The 26,018-nt window shown below is 64.5% G+C and overlaps 2 protein-coding genes across 8 annotated transcripts in view; both read left to right on the top strand.

The window, feature by feature from the left end:
* HTT (huntingtin) overlaps window positions 1-9,339 on the top strand; it is a 132,011-nt gene extending 122,672 nt beyond the window's left edge. For 3 of the 4 annotated variants that reach the window (XM_070372786.1, XM_070372785.1, XM_070372787.1), the window contains 8 exons: window positions 674-829; window positions 1,916-2,106; window positions 2,346-2,460; window positions 2,575-2,788; window positions 3,067-3,172; window positions 4,623-4,785; window positions 4,870-5,030; window positions 5,778-9,339. In XM_070372786.1, coding sequence (XP_070228887.1) covers window positions 674-829; window positions 1,916-2,106; window positions 2,346-2,460; window positions 2,575-2,788; window positions 3,067-3,172; window positions 4,623-4,785; window positions 4,870-5,030; window positions 5,778-5,991 — 1,320 coding nt within the window. In that variant the 3' untranslated portion in view covers window positions 5,992-9,339. Of the gene's footprint in view, window positions 1-673; window positions 830-1,915; window positions 2,146-2,345; window positions 2,461-2,574; window positions 2,789-3,066; window positions 3,173-4,622; window positions 4,786-4,869; window positions 5,031-5,777 lie in introns of those variants that run through there. The other variant, XM_070372788.1, reaches the window with a different exon arrangement.
* MSANTD1 (Myb/SANT DNA binding domain containing 1) lies at window positions 5,056-22,000 on the top strand. Of its 4 annotated transcripts, XM_070372815.1 has the most exons (5): window positions 5,056-5,510; window positions 11,113-11,198; window positions 15,646-15,910; window positions 19,474-19,749; window positions 21,198-22,000. In XM_070372815.1, exons 2-5 carry the CDS (start codon window positions 11,183-11,185, stop codon window positions 21,436-21,438), a joined length of 798 nt encoding a protein of 265 aa, XP_070228916.1. In that variant the 5' UTR covers window positions 5,056-5,510; window positions 11,113-11,182; the 3' UTR covers window positions 21,439-22,000. The 4 variants fall into 4 exon arrangements, with proteins under 4 accessions (XP_070228916.1, XP_070228918.1, XP_070228915.1 ...); XM_070372814.1 differs by lacking the exons at window positions 5,056-5,510; window positions 11,113-11,198 and adding an exon at window positions 11,216-15,010; XM_070372816.1 differs by lacking the exons at window positions 5,056-5,510; window positions 11,113-11,198 and adding an exon at window positions 11,219-15,017.
* The last annotated feature ends 4,018 nt before the right edge of the window (window positions 22,001-26,018 follow it).

Genomic DNA, 26,018 nt, shown 5'->3' with positions numbered 1-26,018 from the left:
GCTGTGGGCCCAGATTTGATTCCACAAACCACATGGCATGACCAAAAAAAAAAAAAAAAATTGTCTATTTAAAAATGATAACTTAAAAGTTTTTAGTTGCTTTGCATCCAGCATCTGGCTCATCAGCAGTCCCTGGGTTCTCACAGCTCCTGTGTATTCAGTCTGTTAACATCAGGTGACTTCTGGGAAACAGCGCTGTGCCTGTGTGCGGGAGGGCACAGGAGAGAGGGGCAGGTCGGGTCAGCGTTGCTACAAAAGTGTTTGACCTCGTGACCTCGAGAGGCCTGCGTGCCTCCACGGGTGGCCTGAAGTCCTGCCGGCTAAGTTGTTCAGCTGCCAGGGTCCCTGAAGACCAGCCAGCCCCCGCCTCCAACACACTCCCGGTGCTCGGGGGGCTTCCACCTGATCAGAGCCCATCTTCAGATGTCATGCGAGAAACTGGAGACTCTGGGGAGACAGAAGGAATCGGTGCCAAAGCATTGACTTCTGAGCCAGGCGCCTGCTTCTCCTTCGCGGCTTTGAGACCTGGGCTGGCAGTGGCCGCAGTGTGTGAGCCCGGCTCCAGGGAGGCCGCGGGCACCCTTCTCTCCTGGGCCCAGGCTCTGGTGCAGGTTCGGCTCAGGGTGTGGAGCCCAGAGTGACCCGCCCCCTCCCACCACGTGTCCGTCTCCAGCTCCTCGTGGTCTCGGACTTGTTCACTGAGCGCAGCCAGTTTGAGACGATGTACCTGACGCTGACGGAGCTGCGGAAGGTACACCCCTCGGAAGACGAGATTCTCCTGCAGTACCTGGTGCCCGCCACCTGCAAAGCAGCTGCTGTCCTCGGGATGGTGAGCGGAGGGCGTGCGGGGCCTCAGCCGCGGGAGGAGGGGCCCCACGTCACTGCAGAGCGTGGGGTGCCAGCCGGGCCTCTAGTGGGGCTCCCGTGGCCCTGGGTCCTGAGGTGGTGCGGTGCCTTTTCTAGGGGCTCGGCTGTGCCCTAGGGGGCACGAGGCCAGGTCTTCCCCCTTGAGAACGCATCCGCCCCCTGCAGTGCCCTGCAGCACCATCCAAGGGGCGGGATGATGAGTCCCCTGGCTTCTGCTGTTCGAAGCCCAAGTGGGGCCCCCTGGGTTGCTGCGGGAGGTGGAGGCAGCTAGACTGGAGGCCTGAGGGGTCCTTTTGTCTCAGCGGGAGGCTCGTTCTCACGGTAATTGTGCTCAGGCCTGAATCCCCAAGGCTAAAGCTGTGTTGTCTATAAATGGAATGAGTAACACTTTCAAGAAGAGGCTTAGACGGGTTGGCCTGGGGTGAACCCCCTCTGGTGGGGGGCAGCACTGCTTCCCCCAGGACAGGGACACGCTGCTGGGACGGGACCCTGTCCTCTGTGGCTGTACCCACGCAGCCCGGCCGCGGAGTTCTCAAGCTCTGCTTTTCTCCAGACTTCCCCAGGTTATGAAAGCTGCCCCCGCGGGCTCTGCTGGTGGTTGGCGGTCTTCGGTGTGGGTGGGAGGAAGGGAGTCCTCTGCAGTGTCAGCTTCGCGGGGACCACAGGGCAGAGTTCCCGGGGGCTGAGGGGTAGTCAGACAGCCTCTGAGGCTTTTGCAGAGTGAGACAAGGCCCTCAGCCAGCAGTGGTTGCTTGTCCCTGGGTGGGGTGATCTGTCCCCAGGGAAGTCCGTCACAGACTCAGGGCTGGGGTTCTTCCCAGGGCCGGCCTCGTGGGTCCCTGTGTCACTCACACACTGAACTCCAGCCCCAGGAGAAGGGTGTGAGCACAGATGTGACATGGAGGCTCAGGGAGCCCCCACTCGTAGGGGTGCTGGGGGCCCCCGCGACACCCCAGCCCTGCACACAGGCCCCTGTGGCGCGAGGCCAGCCTCCCGGGCCTCCCCTGGGGTATGGGCCCTGCCCAGCCCGCCGTGTGCTTGTGCCCAGGACAAGGCCGTGGCGGAACCAGTCAGCCGGCTGCTGGAGAGCGCGCTCCGGAGCAGCCACCTGCCCAGCACGATGGGTGCCCTGCACGGCGTCCTGTACGTGCTAGAGTGCGACCTCCTGGACGACACCGCCAAGCAGCTCGTCCCTGTCGTCACCGACTACCTCCTCTCCAACCTCCAGGGCAGAGCCCAGTGAGTGGGCGTGGCCGGCCTCCCACCGCGGTCTCCCGGGTTCGTCCGATGGGGTGGGGGGTGGGGGTGCCTGTGAGAAGTGCGCGTACAGCAGACCCTGGCTGAGGTGCCAGCAGGGGCCCACGTGGGTGCCCTCCTCACAGGGACGCTGGCTGAGTCCCTGAGACAGGAGGCCAGCGCGCAGTGCCGGCAGACAGCGCGGCGGGCGTGTCGCTCACCTGGCCGCGTCTCGGTTTCAGCTGCGTGAGCGTGCACAGCCAGCAGCATGTGCTGGTGATGTGCGCCGCGGCCTTCTACCTGATCGAGAACTACCCGCTGGACGTGGGCCCGGACTTCTCGGCCTCCATCATACAGGTGAGCCAGGCTGGCCTGGGCTGTGCTCTGCGACTGGGGGCTGGGCTGGCAGAGGCTCCCACCAGGGAGGAGGCTGGGCGGCCCTTTGACCCGGAAGCCTTCCCCCCCGTGCAGATGTGTGGGGTGATGCTGTCTGGAAGCGAAGAGGCCACCCCGTCCGTCGTCTACCACTGCGTCCTGCGGGGCCTGGAGCGCCTCCTGCTCTCCGAGCAGCTCTCCCGGCTAGACGCAGAGTCCCTGGTCAAGCTGAGCGTGGACCGGGTGAATGTGCACAGCCCGCACCGCGCCATGGCGGCCCTGGGCCTCATGCTCACCTGCATGTACACAGGTGAGCCCGGCACGCGGGTGCCGCTGGGCTCCAGACGCAGGGCTTCTGCGGGGGCCTCCAGTTCTCTGGGCCACCAAGCTGCGTGGGGTCAGAGCCCCGTCTGGGAGCGGCTGTCAGTCTGACCCCTGTGCCCTGTGTCTCGGCTGGGCCCTGGGGGCCAGGCCCCCCCCCGTATCAGACCATCAGGAGGAGTTCGTAAACTCCTGTGTGAGCTCCAGGCCCGCTTCCCAGAACCATCCAGTTTTACAAACCAGCGGCACAAAACGGCTCTGTTCCAGGAAAGGAGAAAGTCAGTCCAGGCCGAGCCTCCGAGCCCAGCACTGCCGCCCCCGACAGCGAGTCCGTGATCGTGGCCATGGAGCGGGTGTCTGTCCTCTTTGACAGGTGAGCACAAGCCCGCCTGCCCGCAGCTGGGGGCGGCCTGCTCCCGCCTGGGCCCCAGGCTCTGTGCCGCGGGCCGTCCTGGCACCCAGCGCCCGGGTTTGGGCTCAGGTGGCTCAGGGCTGTCCCAAGTGCTGCCCAGGTCCTGGTGGCGAGGGGCAGTGTGGCGGTGTTGGGGGCCTTTGAGGAGACGGCCTGGAGCCTGCTTGGAGACCGAAGCGACTGTCTGAGCTGCCACCTGTAGAGAAGGGCCTGGGGGCTGCGTAGCAGCGGCTAGGGAGGAGGCCGCCCTCGTGAAAAGGAGGCTGCTCTCATGGCCCTTGGACAGCCTTACGAGCAGGCAGCATCCTTGAGAGCCTGTGATGACGGCCTGCCTCCACATGTGTGCCCTGGGGTCCAGAACGGCTTGGGGGCCTCGTCCGGCTCTGCCCCGGGCCTCTCAGGCCATGTTTGTGGCCTCAGGGAAGCTGGCTCTGCTCTGCGCCCCTCAGCTCTGGTCAGCTCTGGTCAGCAGGTGACCATCCGGGTGCTCACGAGAGCACTCTCCACAGAACCTTCTCCAGGCCCGCTCTGGCCGGATGAGGTGCTCTGGAGAGCGGACTGAGCGTGCTGCGCCCTCGTTGCCCATTTCAGCGCACGTCCTCAGTCCCGCGCTCATACTCACCAAGCCCGGGGGCATGCAGGGCGCCCACGCTTAGCCCCACCCGCGGGGGCTCATGTGCCAGGCGTGCTGCAAGATGAGCGCGTCCGCCCGTGCAGGGCCGGCATTCAGCCTGGCCGCGCTTGCACGTGTGGGGGACGCTGGGTCGACAGCGCTGACTCTCCCTTGCGGGTCTCACGCCTGCGGGTCACGGCTGGCATTTGCAGGCAGGTGGAGTGGGCACACCGGGCTGGTTTCCAGGTCCCTTCCGGTGCTTCTCAGTCACAGGCGCCTGTTTGATTGGTTCTGGGGGCCACCCCCACGGGCTCCAGGGTGTGACGCGCTGGCCCCTCGTGTGTGCTGGTGCAGAGGACCCACTTCCGCACCCGAGGCCTGTGTGTGCTCAGCTTCCTGCAGGTGGGGCTTGCACGCGGAACACATGGACATGGAGGGCCAGCGGAGGTGTGCCGATGGCCAGTAGCCTGAGTAGCCTGCTGGCTGCCCCTTGGCCCTGGGAGGGCCTTGTGCCAGGGACCAGCCACGGGTCTGCTGAGGGCAGGCAGCCAGGAGCACTGGGGCAGGGAAGAGGGCCTGCCACGAAGAGGGCCTGGCAGGGCGCTGATGGGTTCCAGGGGCACAGGCGCGCTTGAGGGCCTCAGGAGGACGCGGGTCTGTCACAAGGGGCTGTGGCATGCTGTGATGTCACCGCCTAGCCATCTTTGCTGCTACTTCAGCATGCCAGCCGGATCAGGAGCCCCCGGGCTGGGGAGTGTGGGCGAGATGGGCTCTGATCCAGGCTCCCCCCCACCACAGGATCCGGAAGGGGTTCCCCTGCGAAGCCCGCGTGGTGGCACGCGTCCTGCCCCAGTTCCTGGACGACTTCTTCCCGCCCCAGGACGTCATGAACAAGGTCATCGGCGAGTTCCTGTCCAGCCAGCAGCCATACCCGCAGTTCATGGCCACCGTCGTGTACCAGGTGAGGGGCCGGGGCAGGGCGCCCAGACCAGGCGCCGGGCCCCCAGCTCCCCCCGGCCGGCGCTGATGGGGTGGCCTCTCGCAGGTGTTCCAGACGCTGCACGGCGCGGGGCAATCGCCCATGGTGCGGGACTGGGTCATGCTGTCCCTCTCCAACTTCACGCAGCGGAGCCCAGTCGCCATGGCCATGTGGAGTCTCTCCTGCTTCTTCGTCAGCGCGTCCACCAGCCCGTGGGTCTCGGCGATGTATCCTTGCCTGGTTCTGGGCCCCGGGCAGCCCTGCCGTCCCGTCAGCACCCTGGTTGACATTTGCGTCAGCGTTTTGGAAGCCCACGTTCAGTAGGGAGCCCAGGTGTCAGGGTGACGCGTCCCTTAAACCCCAAGAGAGTGAGGCACAGACCAAGAAACAGGAGCCCGTGGTTCCCTGCGCCGAGTGGCCGCGCAGCAGGGAGGCCCCCAGAGGAGCCCCCGTGGCTGCCTGCGGGCCTGTCAGCTGGGCGGGCCGCTCACGCTGCTTCTCATTAGCCCTTGTCACGTGCTGTGTATCACTCTCCTGGGCAAACGCTGAAGTCAGTGAAGATCCAGTTCCCGCCCCCAACACGCTGGCTGCCAAAAGGGGATGGCCCCTCCCATCAGCCTTCCCCAGACAGACCGCAGAGCCTCGGAGCGGAGAGCGGCCTGGCCGGGCGGCATGGCTCTGTGCTGGGTGTGCGGGAACCAGGCCAGGTAAACCCTGCGTGAGGGGCGGCCCCGCGGGGCGGGGGCTCCAACTCCCCGGGCGGAGCCTCTGGCTCAAGGGGCCAGACCCAGACAGGAGGCAGCTGCCGCCCAGCCCTGGGCCGCTGCTTTTGCGGCTTTGGGGAGCCCCCCCGGTGCTTCCGCTGTCTGCAGGCCTGTGTCGGGGCCGGAGCCCTGGGGGAGGCAAGAACCCCCGGGAGCACAGGAACAGGTCTCCCCAAGCTTGCCGTCTTGTGCCCTTAACTGGCCGGCCAGCCTCCCGCACGTTGTGAGCAGGATGGGCAAGCTGGAGCAGGTGGACGTGAACCTCTTCTGCCTGGTGGCCACGGACTTCTACCGACACCAGATAGAGGAGGAGCTCGACCGCAGGGCCTTCCAGTCCGTGTTCGAGGTGGTCGCCGTGCCCGGAAACCCATACCACCGCCTGCTGGCTTGTCTGCGGAGCGTCCAGAAGGCCGCCGCATGCTGAGTGCCCACGCGGGTGGCGACGAGGTGGCCCCTGGACCGCGGGGCCCAGCCTGTGCCAGGCAGCAGGCAGCATGGGCTTCTCTCCGGGGAGCCAGGGGGCGGGCGTCCCGCCACGTGGTGGCGAAGCTGCGTGCAGGGCACACGCGGTAACGTTTGGGGTTGAGCCTGAGTCCTCTCGGGGCGGGAGCTGCTGTGGCGGGCCTCGCACTGGAGCTGGTGTAGGAGCCAGCCGCCCGCTCTTTACACCCTCCTCCCGCAGCGCTCGGCTGTCACCAGGTCCCAGCCGCTCCTGCCCAGGGGGCAGGATTCCTCTGCTCTTGCCAGCGAGCCATGAGCCCTCCGCTGTCCCGCAGGCGGGAGGGGACGCCACAGGCTCCGAGATGCGGAGTCCTGGGGTGTCTTGGGCTTCCGCAGGGCACGCATGCCGGGTCTGGCCAGGCGGGGGGGCTGGGAGTGCGACAGTTTGCACTGTCCTTCCCGTCTCTGTCTTCTCAGGATTTAAAGTTTAATTCTATCAGTAAAGAGATTAATTTTAAGGTAACTTTCTACACCCGTGTACAGTCTGTGCATCGCCAGGTCAGCACTGCATGTCACAGTCTCTGAGCAGGTGGACGGGGTCTGTCCTCCCCGCCACCCGCGGGGTTGGCTGGCTGGCAGCCCTAAGCCTCCACCATGCCACCCTCTTTTATAAGAGTTCCCGTTTGGAGTTCAGGGCAGTTCTGCTGTGCTGGTCAGGAGTCCTTGCTCTGCTGAGGCGGGGAAGGTGCCCACCTGGCTGTCCTGGCTGTGCATGGTCGGCTCCGGGCACGGGCCACTCTCTGGCGGTGACAGCATGTGGGCAGTTAGCCAAGCAGGCCAGCCCCCTGCACCTGCCCTGACCTGGGCTCTGGCCTGCCCGGGGCTGGCTGGCAGGTGTTGGCGTCCAGGCCCGTGTCCCTCCTGCGTCATGGGCCCAGCCACTCACTGGCCGGGAGCCCCGAGGGCACAGCAGCTTACTGTGTCAGGAGCAGAGCACGGTGTCCCAGCGGCTGGTCAAGGAAGACCCCAGCGCCACCTCGCCCCTCGGTCCATCAGCGGGGCCTCCTTTCAGCTCGGGAGAGCACAGGTCTGTGCTCGCGGGGCCAGTGCTGGGCAGGGGGCGCCAGGCACAACCGCCACCCCTACTCCAGGCCCTGGCCCAGCTTGTTCCTGGACCCAGAGCAGTTCAGTGGAGTGTGCGTGGCCGGGGGCTGGCGGAGCCCTTCCAGGCGGCTCTATAGGGCCGCGGGGCAGCCGGCCCTGTGGTCAGCGGCACGACACGCAGCTTGGTCAGGAGCTCAGGTGCGTCCGGTTGGGCGTCTCCTCGGCAAGCGGGGCTGACATGCAGCCGTCGTCCAGGGTCTGTAGGGGGAGGAGGCCTCAGGTGCACCTCACGCCTGTCTCTGCGGCACACCGCCCGCTGCACACACCTCCTACGGGTGCAGGCCCCAGCCCCCACCCCCGGAGCCAGGCAGTTTGGGGCCAGCCAGGGTCAGCGTGCGCAGGGAGCCCCTCCTCAGAGCTGCCCTTGTATCCGGGCGCCCTGCAGAGGGCCCAGTAGTGTGAGCGGTGGACGTGGGTCAGAAGCCGGCCAGGGCCTTGAGGGCGGAGCTCCGACTCCACAGAAGTGACGTCCCTGCTCCCCTGCCTCTCACTTGGGCTCATCCTCGCTTTGGCAGGCGCAAGCCTGCTGGAGTGACCGTGAACACGGGGAGTTCTGGAACTGCTGCCCTCACCCGCAGGGTCCCTTCAGCACCTCCAAGGCAGACGTGTCGCAGGCCCGTGCTGTCTGCGCTTAGGTGTTTGCACTTGTTAAAGACAGCCTGTGAGCGTGGAGCGGGGGGCCGGTCCCCTTCGGAGTCCGAGCGCCAGGCACAGCTGGGCGAGGGCCTGCCTGGGTTTCCCACGTGACTGTCAGCACTCAGCGAGGAGCTGCAGCCAGCTCTGGCCATCGGTGCCACCCAGAGACCCGCTGGCTTGCCCCAGGGTGGGTGCCAGTGCTCGGGGAGGTCACTATCCATGGAGGAGGGTACATGTGTGGGGGTGAGCACCTGTGTCTCCATCCGGGCCTCTGAGGGCGGCCAACAGGTCTCTGCAGAAGCTGACCTTTCTCAGACCTGCCCCACAGGGTCGGCCGCGTGGCTGAGACGTCTGAGAGATGGACCCGCTTGTCAGCTGTCTGAGGAAGGGACCGAGTGGACTAAAGTCTGTGTCTGGCAGCAGTCACCTCGCCACCCCAGACTGTGTGGAAAGGGTCGTTAGGGGGCGGCGAGGATGCGGTTTGTTTTCCTGCTGGTGACACAGGGAAGATTTGAGCGAAACCAGGGTGTTGGTGGGCGAGGTGCTTGTGTGTCTTATCCTATGGGTCCTGTGGCGGCCCCACTGAGCTGGGCAGGGGGAGGGGGTGTTTCCAGGTGCCCTTCCCCGCTGTCCCCTCGCCTTCCTACAGCACACACATCCTCCTGGGAGGCGAGGATGGTGTTGGGATTCTCCGGACACCCGGCATGTAGCACCCAACCCCGCTTGTGGCCAGGTGTCACTGCCGAGCCCAGGGGTGCAGGCAGCTCACCGCGGGTTAGCAGAGCTGCCCACGGCCGTCTTGGGGAAGCCCCTCCGGGCCGTTCAGCGTGGTTACTCTTTTGTGGTTTGGAGGAGTGCACTTGCTCCCTCTCGGTGCCATGGGCGTCTCTTCCTGGCGCGCGACCTTGCTTTGCCTTTTGTCCCCCTCTGCGTTGTGCCCGAAACGGTAGGTCCTGGCGAGGGTGACGCTCGGTGGTCCTGCACGCTGGAGTGACGGCGGGGGTGCAAGAACCACCTTGAAGGTCACTGACGCTCCCCGGAGAGCTTGGGGTGGCCCCACCTGGAGGGGACCGCCCCCGCCCCCCGCTGCCTGGTGCCACAGGCCTGGGCTCAGCGGGGGAGCCGGGGGGCTGAGCTCAGGCGGGGGCGGCCACGGAGGGGCCTGTGCGTCTGGCACTCAGTCATGCTGCCGAAGGAGCCCCTGGCCCCCGACGGTCGCTGCAGCTGTCTTGCTGCAGGCGGGTGGCCGCTGGCCTAGAGGACTGTAGCATCAGGGACCTTCCGCAGGGGGTGGGCTCTGAGCACGCTCCACGGGTGACCGTCCTCCGGCAGGATTGGAGCCCACGCTGTCCACTGCCAGGGTCCCCACCATGCACACACCGGGCACCCACAGGGCTGTGATGGGTGCATCCCGGAGCCTGGCCCAGGCTTGTCTGTGAGAAGAGAGCGAAGCTCTGACATGAGATGTATATTTTAATTTTTTAAACGGCTACAAATACTGTACATATGAATTAAAAGAAAAAAAAGTAAATTGCCGTGTGAGGCCTGCTTTGCTTATGGGGAACCTTGCCCCCGCAGGGGGCGGCAGACCACACCAGCAGGAGCCCAGCGCTATGGGACCCAGGTGCCGGGTATTGCGGGGACGGGGGCAGCCCCCCACCAGTGCCCGAGGCTGCAGAGGCTGCGGTGGTTATGTCGAATCCCTGTAGGGGCCGTGTGGTTTCGCCCCAGGCCCCAGCTTGGAGGGGTGGTCACAGCGGGCACAGGTCCTGGGGGCTCACATGGGGCCTGTGACCTGACCTTGGAGCCCCTCGTGGCCCTGCTGCCCCTGTCGCCTCACTGGCTACCAGCCCCCGTGCCCTGGGACCGAGTGGTGAGGCTGCCCCGTCCATCTGAGCTGGTATGTTCTTCCCGCTGGAAACACCAGCTCCTCCAGGAATCCTCTCCAGTCAGCTGCGCGGGCACCAGCCCTCCCAGCCCCTCCTGGGGAGCGCCGGCCGTGCAGGGTTACAGCCCACAGGTTACACCACCTGCGGAGGCAGAGACCCAGGTCATGGACTGCCTGGGATGGGTGCTCCACGGAGTCTGCCGAAGGCTTCCCAGGTCCCAGGGTGTTGGTGGGAGTGGGCAGCCCCCAGCCCGACCACAGCGGGTGCCCAGAGAGAGAGGCAGCGGGCTTAGGAAGCCTGGCCTCTGCCCTGGTCATGGCACGTGTGGGCGCTGCCCTCGTGGTGCTGTTCCAGTGGCCAGGCCACGAGTGTGTGTGCACCCGTTGTGCGTGTGGGAAGAGGTCAGCTCACAGGCCCGTCTCCCCCAACACGCCGCAGGCCCCAGCAGCCTCCCCTTTGGGAGGGGCTGAGCCCTCCTTGCCCGCCATGGTCTGGGTGAGGCGGCCACGCCCTGGCCTCCGTGTTTAGACGAGGGCCCCAGACGCCCTGGAAGGAAGCGACAACGTCCCGCTCACCCTCTAGCCGCCCAGCACAGGTGCCCTCGGTAGAGGGCAGCCCACCACCCCCTGCTTCCTGACCTGAACCTGGAAAGCCCTTCTGGGCCCAGGGGTTCTTGGTCCAGCCTCGCCCCTCAGGGTGGCCCGGGCGCTGCTGGAAGGGGCCTCCTGCCAGGGGCCCGTGGGCACAGAGGTGGGCTGGCTTTGTGGAGTCACCAAGGCTCCTGGCAGACCACAGGGGTGCCTGGGGTTCCACAAGCCTGGGGGCCTTGCAGTTTGGCCTCTCTTCCAGGATAGCTTATCCCCACCGGCCTTTCGAGCAGGAACCTGGGGGCTACCCAGGTGCGGTCCCCCCTTCCTGGCCACGTCCTCTAGGGCAGGCGTTGCCAAGCCTCCATGCCAAGCTGTGAGCAGATAACCGCCGACCGGGCCTGCACTCGTCCTGGCCCTGGGGCACTCAGGGCAGGGGCGGCCCAGTGTGGTAGAGCCATCGACTCAGGGTTGGGCATGCCCACTGAGGACCGAGAGTTAAGGGTCTGGGCTCCTGTGGGGAGAGGACGGTGCTGCCAAGCGGGTCACTGTGCCCAGCAGAGCCCACCCTCCTGCTCCGCTCGCCCCTGGCCTGGACCCAGCCCCACACCCCCTGTGCTTGCCCGCCTCCGCCTGGCTGGGGGCCTTAACGCTGCCGTAAGGACTGCCACCTCCTGGGATGGGCCTGGCTCCCTGCCGTCTGCCCCCAGCGAGGTGCTGGAGGCCCCTGAGGGATGCCCCTTCCTGCTTTGGGCCCCTGGAGGGCGCCGGCCTCCCCTGCGTGCCCGGGCCCCTCCCGCTGAGGCCTGACCACCCTTCTCTCTGCAGGTGCTGCTGGACGCCTGGCCCCAGGCCCTCTGCCTCCCTGGCACGCAGAGCCTGAGGGTCCCCACAGGCCATGCAGCTGTGCCAAGGTACGCAGCCCCCGTCCACACCCCGCCAAGGGCAGACAGGGCCTTCCCACGGGCTGCCGAGAGCTTGGCCTGCCTCCATCTCCCCCTGGCTCCCTCTTGTCCTTGGAGGCCAAAGCGAGCGCCCCCCTGCCCCACACCCGAGGCTTTCCAGCACCCCTGAAACCTCAGTGGAGATGCTGGAGCCCAGCCATTTACCCTGCCTCTGCGGGACCCGTCGGCTGGTTGCCAGCAGGGGGTGATCACTGGCCCTGCATACCAGCAGCGCTGCCCCAGGCCCACAGCTGCCCCTGCAGAGGCACTGGGACCTGCTGCCCTGGGGCTGCCCAAGCTGGGCACCTAGGGCGGCAGCGCCTCCTGATGACCACTCCGCAGCCGGGCCAGTATGCCGGCCTCTGCCCTCTCCAAATGCCTGAGGAGAGGGGAGGGCAGGGAGGGGCCTCGGAGCTGCAGCTGTGCCCTCTGCACCAACCCATGTCCGGTGGGGTCACTTGTCCAGGCAGGTGTCTGTGAGGACAGGGCTGGGGGTGGCCTGACCAAGCTGTGTCTGTAGTTGGCTGAGGCAGGTTGAAATCCTGAGCTTGGCCTGCCTCCCCTCGGAGCCCTGCCTGGGCGCTGGGGGTTGCTATGAGGCAGACCTGCTCGGCTCTGGGGGTCGGGGTTGAGGGAACATCCACCTGGAGGACAGTCAAGGCTACCCCAGGCTCTGGGGGCAGAGAATCAGCTCTCAGGCCACCTGGTAGATTAAATCCTTTATCTAAGGGGCTTGGGGAGGACTACCTGGAGGAGGTGGGCCTTTCATCCCTCACGCACTCTGCAGACACTACTGAGTGGGCCAGGTGCCTGGTCGAGGGGCATAGCAGCTGTCAGCCCTCCCGGGAGGTGCTGTGTGGCCAGGCAGGGGTGCCCTGTGTCCCCAGGAAACCTCAGAAGCTGCGACAGGGAGGGGCTCCCACCAGGAGCTGAGGGCAGGGCCAGGTGCTGACCCAGGACACCCTGCTGCCTTCTGCCTCTGCACCCCAAGTTCCGACTGCAGGGAGGAGAGAGCCCCGGGCGGCCCACCCCATCCTGAGCCCTCTCCTCCTTCCAGCTGGGCTTTGGCCCCTCTCTCGGGGTGAGAGGGCAAGCTCTGGACACGGGGAGGTGCAGGGTGAGGTCACCTAGCCAGAGCCTCAGGGACCCACCCCCCCACCGCCCTGGCCCCGGCCCCAGGCTTGGCTTCCCTGTCCTGGGCGGCTCAGGCCAGGACTCCCCTGTACCCAGCAGGCCTGAGGAGGGCCCTCTGTGCCTGGGGAGGTTTTCAGCTTGCACTCTGTGAGCCCTTCCCCCAAGTTCAGCGCCCCCCCAAAACCCTCGCAGCACACTGGCCGGGGGGCAGGACAGGGGCTCTGTGTGGTCATCATAGCCCGGCCAGCAGGTGTGACGTGGAGGTCTGCCCCCAAGATCTTGGGACTGAGCCTCAGTTGAGTCTGGCGGAGGCCTGAGGAGGGGGCTGGCCAGGCCACTTTGTCCAGGGTCGCACTAGGGGGCCTCCCCAGGCCTCCAGGGCACAATGGGAGCGTTTGCCCAGGCTGGCAGCATGGGTTGTGAGCCCCTGCCCAGGACCGTGGGCAGAGAAGGCCTGACGTGTCCTTCCCGGGGAGCACAGGTCAGACCCGGCACCGAGCCAGCCTGCCTGGATTCGGAGCCCAGCTTGGCCCCTTGCCCGCAGGGTGGCCTCACCTCTGTCCCTCAGGCTGTTTATCTGCAGAATGGGAATAACAGCCGCGCCAGCCTCCCTCACAAGAATGCCATGAGGGTCAAAGCTGAAAACAGACACACTGCGCTTAGAACAGGGGCTAATGGTCAGCGGGCTCGCATTCTTAAGACTGTTGTCTTTGCAAGTGTTCTTAACCCAGGGTCACACAGCTGGAGGGCAGACAGGAAACGGCTGGCTCACCGGAGGTTCAGTTTGCAGGAGGGAAAATGGGAGGAAGGACCAAAGTGGAACAGGAGGACTTCAGAGCGAAGGTGTTGCCAGAACATGGTTTGGAGTTTGCCAGGAAGCCCGAAGGCAAAATCCAGGCCACCGACTGGGAAGGGAGGGGAGAGTTACTTGAGGTCAGTCTTTCAGAGTCCATACCTTTACTCAGCAAGGCTTCACCAAGGCCTTTTCTGTGGGGTCCTGGGGGTACAGGGAGCACCCCACCGAGCCCCGTACACAAGGCAGGTCTGGGTGCAGATGGTCCGGCTGCAGGACGGGTGGGAATACGCTGTTGTCCAAATCTCGGCGCTCTGTGCACCAATGCCGAACAGAAACGTGGAGACAGAGTCTCAGAGGAGAAGGAAAGGGTGGCTTTACTTCGCCAGGCAAAGCTAGTCAAACAGGAGGGAGGGGCAGGGCGCACCCTCTGAAAGAATGGCACAGCCCGAGGACACAACATAAGCTGATTAGAGTCGAGTGGGTCCAAGGTGGCAGACAAGTCAACTTCAGCTAGACCCTGATCCTCCGTCCACTCTCTCTGTAACATCCGCAAGCGAAACGACACACCCAGAGGCACCATGGCAGTCCCAGGGCTGACCCTCAGAGACCGAAAAGTGGGCAGTGGCCCAACTGCTGGAGATCTCCACCGCTTCACCAAAACAGTTGGCACAGTCCTCCCACTCGTTAGCCTGTGAGGACGAGATGGCACGATGGCCTCACCGACTCGATGGACATGAGTCTGAGCAAGCTCTGGGAGTTGGTGATGGACAGGGAGGCCTGGCATGTGCAGTCCATGGGGCTGCAAAGAGTCGGACACAACTGAGCGACTGAACAACATTAGCCTGTGAAATTACCCAGCTCGTAAAAAACAAAAGTGAAAGTCGCTCAGTCACGTCTGACCCTTGGTGACCCCAAGGACTGTAGCCCGCCAGGCTCCTCTGTCCATGGGATTTTCCAGGCAAGAATACTGGAGTCGGTTGCCATTTTCTTCGCCAGGGGACCTTCCCAACTCAGGAAAAGCTAACCACACGACATTGCGAGGCTGCTTGCCCTCTGCGTCGGCCCACACTCTGTGGAGTGTTTCTCTCTGAATAAACCCGCTTCTTACTTATCACTTCGTCTCTCGCTGAATTCCTTCTGCAATGAGACATCAGAGACCTGAGCTTCATTAGGTCCTGACACCAGGTCTGTGATCTCAGTTGGCAGAGCACGCGTTGTGGCCGAGTTGGAGTCCCGGCCACTTGGGGTCGAGTCTCCAGCAGGGTTTTGGCCAGGTTTACGTTCCCAGACACGTGGCTTTAAGCCCCAACTGAGGTCAGCGGTTTCACTAGCACCTCAAGGGCTGTGCCCTGCTCCCTGGTGTGTAGGCAGAGGTTATAGTCAGGCAGGGGTCTGTGATAAGGGTCAAGGCAGTAGCAAGTCTTCATTTCTGCTTCTGCAAGTTTTCCAAAAGGCGGGGTTGCTGATGAGCTCACAGTTTGTGCAGGGTCTCCAGTGGTCTGTCTCCTGCTCATCTTGACGGGCCTGTCCTGTCCCTCCTCCAATCAGCAACCGCTCTGCCCTTCGGAATGCGGAGCAGGCCACAGAGTCTTGTCCATAAGGGATGGGGGACAAAAAGGCTTCCACGCCTGGGAGCCCCACAGGGCCCTGCTGTTCATGGCACCATCTGCTCCCAGGTACCCTGTGCCTCGAGCCCTGCGCTGGCTCCTCGGCCCGTGCCAAGTCACCCAGGCTACCATGTCGCCCAGGCCGGCAGCCATGCCCCTTGAGGAGGGGAAGAAGCAGACAGTGACCAAGCCAGGGGTCTGCTACAGCTGCTGGTGCCCAGCCTGGTGGTGGTGGCGTTTGTACTGTTAAGTGTGAGCCGTTGACTGGAGGATGGCCGTGCGTGGGGCATGCGGGCGGGTGGGCGTTGCACACGTGTGTCTCTGCAGGTCCCAAAGCGTGTGTTCCTGTGCCAGTCTCCTGTCTGTCTGTCTGTCCTCCCGTCTCTCTTACTCTGGGTCTCCCTCTCCGCCTCTTACCTCATTCTGTTGCACCCCAGCCCCCCATCTTGGGCCCTCCATGGGCCCCTGGCAGAGTGGGGCCTGGCCACCCGAGCCCAATCTTCCCAGCAGAGGAGCCTCACTCAGTGGCCCCGGGCCGGCCAGCCTGGTGGCCAGGCCGGGGTTGGGAGGCAGGGCCGGGCGCCTGGGCCGCCTGTTCTGGGCCTGGCCCGCTCGCTGCAGTATTGATGGCCCGTCAGGGCGGCCCCGATTCCTGCGCTTTCAGTTAAAAGGTTTCTGTTGTTGTAGCTTATGCAGTTGCTCTGTTGCTATGGAAACGTGACATCAAAATGACGTTTCCCGTTTAAAAGCTTTTAACTAAATTCCTGCCTGTCAGATGTAGGCCCCATTTTGAGCGAGGAGCTGCCTTCCAGGAGCAGGGCTCCCGCCGCGGTGTGCAGGCCCCGGCGGCCCGCCCCGAGCACGCTCTTTAACCCCACAGGTGCCCCGGGCATGGCCACGGCCGAGGTACCGGGCTACCTCGTGTCCCCGCAGGCTGAGAAGCACCGGCGGGCCCGCAACTGGACGGATGCTGAGATGCGCGGCCTCATGCTCGTCTGGGAGGAGTTCTTCGACGAGCTGAAGCAGACCAAGCGCAACGCCAAGGTGTACGAGAAGATGGCCAGCAAGCTGCTGGAGATGACGGGCGAGCGCCGGCTGGGCGAGGAGATCAAGATCAAGATCACCAACATGACCTTCCAGTACAGGTAGGCCCGTGGGCAGCGGGCGGCCTGCTGGGTCACGACGGCGGGGGCTTGGGGGGGTCCCAGCTTTGTGTAGGCAAGAGGGGACCTATGGGCCCCATGGAGCGGCGCACAGGGAGACCCCCAAGGCCCTGCAGGGTGGAGGGTACTGCTGGCGGCCGGGGGGCAGGATACCCGAGGCTGGGCCACTAGGCCCCTGAACCCGCTGTCTCCGGTGTCCACTGAGCCCACTGTGGGCACAGCGCTGGCCTCAGGGCTGGGGAGGGGGTGTGGAGGCCCTGAGCACCCAAGAGGGTCCGCGCGCCTCTACCCCCTCCCCGCCCCATGCTGGGCCCCTGCCCTGGCTGCCTCGGGAGGGGCTGGGTCACGGCCAGGCACATGGCTCGGGCGGGGGCAGTTCCAGGCCGTGCCCCGCACCTCAGAGGGCGGGGCCAGGTTTATCTGCCTGGGGTCCCCGGGAGGAGAAGGTCGTGGGCAGGTGAGAGGTCATGGGGGTGGAGGGGGTCACGGGTGGGGTGAAGGTCGAGCAGGAGCTGGGCTGCAGGCAGGGAGGCATAGAGAGTGGGCCCTGTGGGCAGGCTGGGCCCACACAGCCCCCAGGAGCCTGTCCGTGTTAGGGGGCTGCCTTCCCAGGAGGACACACGAGGACCCCGCTGGTCCCAGTCCAGGCAGCCCCAGACAGGAGCAGAGGTTGGCCAGGGGGGCGTGGACAGGCCCCTGCAGGTTGGCCTGGGCACCTTGAGCCACACTCTGTGGATGAGAGGATCCCCCCACCCTGCCCCTCCTGGACTATGGCTCCCAGCCCGTCTGGGGCCTGGGGGTGTGCAGAGACTCCCAGGGCCCTGGACAACTGAAGGCCGCTTCAGTTGCATCAGTTTAACTTTCTCGGTCTTGGAGGAGCCGGTCCTGAGCCTGGCCCGTCCAGAGGCTCATCTCTGACCCGCAGCCTGGCCCCCAGCCAGGCCTCGGGGCAGAGCAGAGGAGGCCGGCCGCTGGGGTAAAGGTGGTCCGAGGCCCGGGCCGAGCCATGTGCCCCCTACCACCCCCGCCACCACCCCGCAGCGCCTGGCAGGGAGGGGGCAGCAGGGCTGGGGTGGGCAGCTTTATGGCCTGCTATCTGACTCCGTGACTCACGGCTCTGACTGGCGTCTGGCCGGGTTATTCATTATTTATCCTGAAAGCCGCCTCCTGAGCCCCAGGGAGGGATCCTCTTCCATCCCTGGAGGGGAGGTGGGCTGAGGCGGCCACAGGAGACGAGGGGGTGGCCGGCGGGGTGGGCCGCACGCGCACAGCGCTTCACAGTCTTGTGCGCAGCGGCACCTCTCAGCTGCCGTCACCGACGGGCACCAAGGCCCAGAGCAGGAGAGGGCTTCCCCAGGGGCTCAGCGCTGCAGAATCCGCCTGCCGTGCAGGAGACCTGGGTTTGATCCCTGGGTCGGGAAGATCCCCTGGAGGCGGGCATGGAACCCACTCCAGTATTCTTGCCTGGAGAAGCCCATGCATAGAGGAGCCTGGTGGCTAGTCCATGGGGTCTCACAAAGAGTTGGACACGACTGAAGAGACGGAGTGCACACGCAGAGGACCTTACAGACCGACACTCTGGCTGGGGGACTGGTTCTTTAACTTTTCCGACACCTCCCCTGACCCCCACCACCCAGAGCTGCCCACAGCCGAGGCTTTAGTTATTTTTTCATGAAAACTTTAAAAAAAAAAAAAAAACAAAGCCAATCTTTATTTATTTATTGAATGCACCGCCAGCTTGTGGGATCTTAGTTCCTCGACCAGGGATCAAACCTGGGCACTCGTCTGTGGAATTGCGGAGGACCCCCCAGGGATTCTGGAAACAGTTGATATGCAGGTGGTTGGTGGGATTCCCTGGAGGTCCAGTGGTTAGGACTCGACGCTCTCACTGCTAGGGGCCCAGGTTCAGTCCTGGCTGGGGAGTTAAGATCCCACCAGCTGCTCCGTGTGGCCAAAGTATAAAAACAGATTGTCTGTGAAGGAAGCCTGGGGGTGGCCTGGTTCCAGGGAGCGTGTTTTGCTGGTGTGCTGTGCAGGGGCCCCCTGTAATGGGGCAAGCCTTGTCTCAGGTGGCCAGAGCAGGACCTGGGGGGGGCTTCCGGAGGAGCTGGAGGGGGGCCTGGGACCCGGCACAGCCTTCCGCCCTCCTGCCCTCAGGGAGGTGGGGCAGCCCGTCCTGGCTCCCTGCTGAGGACCCCATGTGCCTCGGCCTCTGCCCCCAGCCGCACACCCCCGCCAGGGCGATGCTTTCAGATAGTCAGCACATCTCCAGGGACCAGGGTGACCAGTGGCCACACCCCGGCAGGGACTTGACCTCGGGGCACCCTTTTGGGAGACAGGAGCCACTTTGCGGTGGGGGACCCTGTCAGTCAGAGTCCTCCCCAGAGCCGGAGGAGCAAGGACGGGGAATGTGGAGGGGCTGCCAGTGGTGGCCGGGGTTTCGGGAGGCAGAAGGCCCACGCCAACCCCATTGTGGCCCCTTCGCTCGCTGGCCGGGGCCTGCACTATAGCCTCACCTCCCCGGGGACAGCCGAGGCTCAGGGACCGCAGGGCCTGTCTGCAGGGGAGGGCAGGACTCAGGGCCTGGGCGGGCGGGGCCCACCGTAGGCGGACAGCAGACCCTCCCCGGGGGCGTCAGCGCCCCCCCTCCTGGTACCAAGAACGTCATCTGGACAGCTCGCTGTTCGCCAGGCACCGGGCGTTGTCTGCTCCGGTCTTCCCAGCACAACTTGGATCATCCCCATTTTACTGACACGAGGCTCAGAGAGGTTAACGGACCTGCCTAGGCTCACACAGCAAAGCGGCAGAGATGAGCCGCAGACTCAGAGCCGTGACCACCGAGGCCTGTGCTCGTCCCTCCTGAGCTCCTGCTCCGGGACGTCCTCCTCAGGACACGCCTGTGACCTGACTCATTCTACGTTCGCGTTACAGATTATATCGCATCTCACTCCTACGTTGGTATTATACCACATATGTTCTTATCTCACTCCTATGTTGGTATTATACCACATGTGTTCTTATCTCACTCCTATGTTGGTATTATACCACATGTGTTCTTATTATTGCTGACTGACTTATTAAAAAGCGGCATTTGTTCATTGCAGAGAGTTTAGAAACTCCAGAAAAGCAAAGAGAGGACTTTAGGGGTCAGCTCAAGACGCCAGCCTGACACCGGGGCCTGTGGGGCCTGCCGACGCCCGCAGCGGCGTAGGGTCCCGAGCCCGACCTCTTTCTGACCCGGTCTCACCTGGCCCACGTTTCCGGGGAGGCCTGTCTGGCTGGGGGTGGCCCACGCCCGTGCCACACGGCCCCCTGGGCCCGGCGCCCGCGAGCGCCCCTCTGCAGAGGGGCCGGGCGGGCAGGGCCAGGAGTGGCCCACGCCCGTGCCGCACGGCCCCCTGGGCCCGGCGCCCGCGAGCGCCCCTCTGCAGACGGGCCGGGCGGGCATGGGTCCGGCGCCCGCGAGCGCCCTCTGCAGAGGGGCCAGGCGGGCAGGGCCAGGAGCAGCCGTTTCTCACCCTCGGCTCTTGTGTCTCTCGTTTCAGGAAATTAAAATGCATGACAGATAGCGAGTCCGTCCCGCCCGACTGGCCCTATTACCTAGCCATTGATAGGATTCTGGCCAAGGTCCCCGAGTCCTGTGATGGCAAACTGCCGGACGGCCAGCAGCCGGGGCCCTCCACGTCCCAGACCGAGGCGTCCCTGTCGCCGTCTGCTAAGTCCACCCCTCTGTACTTACCGTATAACCAGTGCTCCTACGAAGGCCGCTTCCAGGACGACGGCTCCGACAGCTCCTCCAGCTTACTGTCCCTTAAGTTCAGGTGTGTGTGCGCCCCGCTCCCGCCCCACCGCCCGCCCCCGAGACGGGTCAGGCGGCCGTCCTGGTGGCGGCAGTCTCTGCCACCCAGGGCCGACTGCAGAGGCCTCGGCGGCACACACGCACCTCAGGGGCAGGGAGGCCAGAGACAGGGAGGCAGGTGGGCCGAGGCCTGGGCCGTCGAGTTCACCGCCCAAGCGCGTCTCCTGCACCCTCGCTGCTCAGCTGTGTGGAAAGTCCATGATCTCTCTGGGCCTCAGTCTCTGTCTGTAAAATGGGGATAAGTCAGGACCTTCTCTGGCAAAGGCTGGGAGTCAGAGGCGAGCCTCCTGCCCTTTCCTCAGTGTCTGGCTCTCGAGCTCCCCCACCCCAAGCAGACCCCTTCTCCCTGGCCTTGCCAGGCTGGCTGGTCTCTCAAAACCAGGGAGGGGGCGTCAGGCTGAGCCTCCACGGTGTCCTTGGAGCCTGGCTGCAGTGGGGGCCCAGCCCCTCTGCCATCCATGGCGTCCTGCCAGCCCTGAGCTGACCCTGCCTCAAGACACCCTCAGACAGGTGTGGTGTGGGGCCGGGGAGCCAGAGGAGGTCACGTTGGGCTGGGCTTTCACTGGTGAATAGAAGTTGGCCATTGGAGAAGAGAACAGGAAGAGTGGACATTTGGCTTTGGTCCTGCCTCCCCCAAGCTCAGTCTCAAGTCTGTCAGATGGGGGTGGGGTGAGGAAGGCATCTCGGGGGCCCCTCCAGTCTGACACCCAGAATCTGGGGGCTGCTGCTCGGTTGTCCAGCGCCCCTTCCCTGCGGGGGGGGTGGTTTCTCAGCAAAGACCTCCCAACAGAATCGCCTTTGTTAGTGGCCGGGCTGGGGTGCAGGGGATCTGCCGCTGGCAGACAGTTGCTTCCGTGGGCTGAGCCTACTTCCCAGACTGACGGCTGCCTGGTGCTGCGCCAGGCCGGGCCGTGGGGCACCTCTCCCTCCAGAGTCCAGGCTCTGCTCTCTGCTCCCGAGGGTGGCTGGGCCACAATCCTGCACAGAAGCAGAGGACCTAGGCTGGGGACAGGCAGGGCCTGGGGGCGTCTGGCAGCTCCCTGCCACCCCTGGGGGCCCCACTCACAGCAGAGAGATGGGCTTCCTTCAGCCCTGACCCTGGAAGGATTCCTGTCCTGGAGGGGAGCCTGGCCTCTATGGCCCCGCCCTTGGCCTGCTGTCCCCGTCTCCTCACCCCAAGGTGTGCTGGCCCCTTCCAGGCTGCCAGGAGGCAGGGGTTCCCCTGTCTGCCAGAGGCTGGCCCCAACTGGTGGTGTCTGCCCTGTAGGCCCTCCCACCCTGCGTTTTCCTCGTCCCTCTGGGTGTCCACTCACCCCACCATGAGTGCCCCTTGCCCACCCAGCACAGTGGGTGTGGGAATGCTGTGTGACAAGGAGGCCCAGCCATTTCCACATCACACTGTCCTTCCAGGTCGGAGGAGCGGCCTGTGAAGAAGCGCAAGGGGCAGGGCGGCCACCTGCAGAGAAAGAAGCTGCGGCTGCTGGAGGCCCTGCTGGAGGAGCAGCGCCGGCTGAGCCGCGCCCTGGAGGAGACATGCCGCGAGGTGCGCCGCGCGCTGGACCAGCACAGCGTCTTGCAGGCCCAGAGCCTGCAGCTGCAGGAGCGAATGATGAGTCTGCTCGAGCGCATCATCGCCAAGTCCGGCGTCTAGGCCGCCCGGGCCCCGCCCCCGGAACGGCCCGGGCCACGCCCCCAGCCTGGGCCCCGCCCCGGAGCTGCCCCGCCTCTGGCCTGGGCCCCGCCCCCGGAACAGCTCTGGCCTGGGCCACGCCCCCTGAACGGCCCCGAGCCCCCGGGCGTGGGACCCCCCGGCGTAAAGCCCCTCCCTGGACACCAGGCCCCTGGACTCAGGGTCACTGCTGGGCGGCTCCCCAGTAAGAACGCCTGGAATCTGCCCTCCGGTATTGTCAGTGTCGACGGTACTGGAAGCGGCTTTTGACGTTAATCGTGTGCTTTTCACAACTTCCTGGAAGCAGGGCTCACGGCTGGGCATGAAGGGAGGCGACCGGCCGTCCCCCGCCCGAAGACGACGCCGGTGGAGGCGGCTCCGTGGCAGGTGTGCGCGCAGGTGCCCCCTCGCTGGGCCTGCATTGGCCCCGAGACCCCAGGGGGCCGCACGGCCTCCGGTGGCCTTTTATCTACCACCTCACCCCCACTCCGGGACGTGGGGTCTCTGGACCCCCATCGGCAACAGCTCAATAAAAACGATGATCCTGCCCATGCATCCCGCCCTGTGCCATCTATCAACTCGGGACAGGTGGGAGAGCCCGCTGACCTCAGGAGCTGACACGTGGACGGGCGGGAACGCAGACTAGCAGCAGGGTGTGAAAGCGCTGGGAGGGCAGGGCCGCCTGCAGGCCTCGAGGGCCCGGGGGGGCTGGACACAACAGCTGGGGCGCCTGGGGAGCGGACAGCCACCCCAGGGGGAGATGCCTTCCCAGGAGGGAGGGGCTGGGGTGGGGTGCAGGGTCTACAGGCCAGAGAGCCTGTCCAGAGCACCCCACCCCCACCCCCAGTTCCTCCTGAGTCACTGGGTCCAGGTGGCCGCTGAAGGGAGGCCCCCAGGGGAGACGAGAGCCGGGCTTCATTCAGAGTCTCACTCGGGACACGGCCGGACACGGCCGGGGTCGCAGCCACTCCGTAGCTCTGAGAGTGCCGTGCAGACGGGGGAGAGGAAACCCTTCCGTGTGACTCTCAGGCAGGCGTCTAGTGAGAAGCGGCAAGTCACAAACAACAGACAGCTTGGCCACTGGCTGTGGCTTCGCCCTGTAGGGACAGCAAGGTCATTCACACTCTTGCCCAGAGAAAACCTGGGCCAGAAAACCTGTCTGAGGGCCTGCTTGTTTGCACAGAGCGTCTATCACGGTCCTCGGTCCCATGGCCCTGATTCTCTCTCTGGCTCCGTGTGGCTCTGCCCGGTGGAGGGGATCTTTCATGGAATGTCTGCTTCGCCTGGGATGCACTGCCCGATCAGCAGGGTTGAGGGGATGCGGGGACTGGGGTTAGTGGCAGGTGACTGTCTAGACCCGCTCCCTCTGGTGCTTCGGGGGGAGGGCCCTGCCCAGAGGCTGCTGCAGACCCCCTGGTGTGATGGCCACCAGCACACCGGATCCTCCCGTGACCCTTGAGGGCAGCCAGGCAGTGACCAGTACTCAGCCGGTGTCAGACTCCAGGTCCCCCTGGGGGTGCAGAGGCCAGCCCGAAGCCTGCCCCTGGGAGGGAGGGGTTGGGTGGAGCTGGGCTGGCAGGATGGCCCACCCACAACCCCCCCGCCCCATCCCCACCTAGAGAGCTCGAGCCATGGACTGTGGACCCTCCTGCCTGGGGCTGGACCGTGCTGCCGGGTGAAGGGGGGTGGTTCCTGGGGTGAACCAGCTGCCAGGTGCGCCCGTGGTGACCGCGCCTGCTTCCCGCACCCGCCCGCCACAGAGGTCAGCCTGGAGGTGCCCCGGGTCCAGCAACGGCGTTTGGGGCTGCCCAGTGAATTTCTAGCTCTTAGACAAGACACCAGCATGAGAACTCACTGGTTCAGCCGACACTGGGCCCTGGCCCAGAGAAACTCGAAGCTCTGGTCCAAGCCCTGACAGGCACGCAACCCTTCAGGGTGGTGACACCCTGAAACCCCCCCGGGAAGGACAGATGGAGTAACACAGCAGGGACTTCCCTGTGGTCTGGTGGCTAAGAATATGCGCTCCCAATGCAGGGGGCACGGTCTTGATCCCTGGTCAGGGAGCTAGATCCCACATGCTGCAACTGAGACCCCGTGCGGCCAGATAAATTAAAAATACTTGTTTTAAAAAGTAGAAATTAAAAAATTAAACCCAAGATTTAGAAATGTTCCTTTCAAGATAGCAATAAGCTCCTTACAGTGGTAACACACACCAGGTGCATGGAAAACAGGTTTTCCTAAACGAGGAGTTTCAGCGAGAGGAGCGGCATTGTGCCGCGTCTCCTCGGATCTCTGGCCTGAGCACTCGGCGGCCGCGATGGGACATGGCTTGCTTGCCAAGTGAAGGAATCTGGGAAATCCCGCCTCGTGTGGATACACGTTTGGAAAAGAAGCGGAGGTTTCAACACCTGCGGGTCACGGGCGTTCTTCCTTCTGACGACACCCAGACTCGACCACGGTGGTTCCTTGTGGGCTGGTTACAGCGTAGACTCTGAAATCCTATCAGTGAGCTTTCACCAGTGTCCCCTGGAATCCGTCCGTCCGTCCTGCACCTGGACCAGTCCTGTCCACACTTACGGCTGTGACGTCACAGGTGGGCATTTGGAACATGACGGGCGCCAAGCACACAGGTCTGCCCCGTGTCGACCATCCTGTGTCAGTGTCCCTGTGTGAATTCACCGTCAGTCTCAGCTAAAACGTCTGTAGTTTGGTGAGTTGGCAAGCTCCTGGTGGTGGATGCAAGTTTTTCAAAATCCCAGTCTCTGATTTTGATGAAAGCTTGAAGTTCATCGCTGGTCACAAGCACCGTCAGTTTTCCTTGAAGGGACAGACTCACTTTGTCGTCTTCAAGAAAACGTCTGCCAGGTACACAGGTCTGAACAATCAGAGCTTCCGTCAGTCCCCCGTCGAGGAAGACGTTGTTCCACGGTTTCCCTGGTGGCCCAGTGGCTGGGATCCGCCTGCCAGTGCAGGGCACTCGGGTTCGATGCCTGGTTCGGACCATCCCACAGGCTGCAAGGTGGCTAAGCCCGTGCAACACTGAGCCTCTGATCCCTGGAGCCCGTGGGAGCCCTCCGCAGTGGGGTCAGCCCACCCCAGCTGGAGAGTAGGCTTTCTACTGCTCATCGAGGACACTCCAAACGGAAAGGAGTGCACTCACTGCTGGCCTGTGGCCGGGGCCGTGGCAGGAACCAGGGCGCACGAGGCCCTGGGGGCCGGGCGGGCAACAGCGTCTGGCGCGGGGACCTGGGGCCTAGGACTCAGGCCCTCGTGGAGCCCCTGGGAGCTGCCACCCTTCCCCACGGACCCCTTCCTGCCGGACCCCGTGGGCGTGTGCCGCGGGGTCTGCAGTGAAGACCCTGCCGCCAGCCTTCCCAGGGGTGGGGTTTGCCGCACAGACCAGGCCGGGGCCACCCCTCCCAGTCCCACCCCCGTCACGGGCCTGTTTACTGCTCTCGAGGCCCTGTGGGTGACGAGGTTGTGCCTGCTTCGGTCACCGCGATGCCGACGGCCAGCGCCCCCGGAGTGTGGCGGGTCCCTGCCTGGCGCTGTGCCCGCTCAGCCAAGGACGAAGCCATCAGTGTAGAAACCGGGAATGCCAGATGCGATACTTTCCCTCTTTGCCAGACGGCGTGATTGTAAAACCAGGAAACCTAAAAGAAAATCCTTCGAGGTTAACAGTAAGGCACATGTATAAAATCCCCTTTTTCTGTGTTATTGTAATACGGACGTGGGGGAAGTCCTATTCCTGTCAAGCGTGTAATTGTGTAGTGTTCCGAGTGCTTGTGAATGGATGACAACGGACAGGACAGGTGAGCACAATCATTAAAGGCCAGGAAAGGGCCTGGACCGAGGTGTCGCGGGGGCCACTGCCCTCGGTCCCCCAGGGCCCCCTCCTCCCGCACCCGGAGGAGGAGCCGGGCAGCACCCCGGCCGCCGCGGGGAGCCCGTGGCCCATCTCCTGCCCGGCCCGCCCGCCCTCTGGGAGCCCCCTGGGGGCCCTTCTCTGAGACGGATTCTGGACGCTAGGCTCTCAATGTTCCATCAGAACCATGCTCGCCACAAACGCTCCCCCAGTCCACGATCCAGGGTCCAGGGTGAGGCTGTGAGAGAACGGGGAGGGTTAGTCAGGGTTGGTGATGTGAAGGGGTGGCCGGGATGCTCTGAGGGCCAGGGGGGTCAGAGGTGACCAGGGTCGGGGGCCGCGGCCGTCTCAGCTGTTCCAGTCTGTCTGGCACGGTGTAACCGGCCGTGTGAGCCATCAGGGAGCCACAGCCACAGCCTGTTTTGGGCCCCTGCTCAGGCTCAGGTGCTGCGATGCTGTGTCCCTGCCCTGGAGGAGCTCAGGACAGACCCCACTTTTTATTCCAATCTCTGATGTTTGATGTCGAGGTTGATTCAAGTTTTCTTTTCTCCTGTTACAATGAACCGAAGACCCTCCCTTGTGGCAGAGCCTGCTAAAGGCCCGTCAGTATCCATTCTTCCCTTCCCCAGGAACACTTATATTCTTCTGGGCAGCAATATTCCCACTGAAGTTGACCAAAGTCCCTTGCAATTTAAGG

The sequence above is a fragment of the Bos mutus genome, chromosome 6, assembly GCF_027580195.1.
Source record: "Bos mutus isolate GX-2022 chromosome 6, NWIPB_WYAK_1.1, whole genome shotgun sequence".
Taxonomy (NCBI): Eukaryota; Metazoa; Chordata; class Mammalia; order Artiodactyla; family Bovidae; genus Bos; species Bos mutus.
Note: the sequence above shows the minus strand (reverse complement) of the source record. Positions and strands in the feature narration are given on the sequence as shown.

What these genes read in the sequence shown, in the direction of transcription:
- MSANTD1 (XM_070372814.1), top strand. Translation starts at nt 14,815, where the DNA reads ATGGCACCATCTGCTCCCAGGTACCCTGTGCCTCGAGCCCTGCGCTGG. An exon ending in AACATGACCTTCCAGTACAG is followed by an intron (nt 15,911 to 19,473) that starts GTAGGCCCGTGG and finishes CTCTCGTTTCAG; the next exon opens with GAAATTAAAATGCATGACAG. An exon ending in TTACTGTCCCTTAAGTTCAG is followed by an intron (nt 19,750 to 21,197) that starts GTGTGTGTGCGC and finishes CTGTCCTTCCAG; the next exon opens with GTCGGAGGAGCGGCCTGTGA.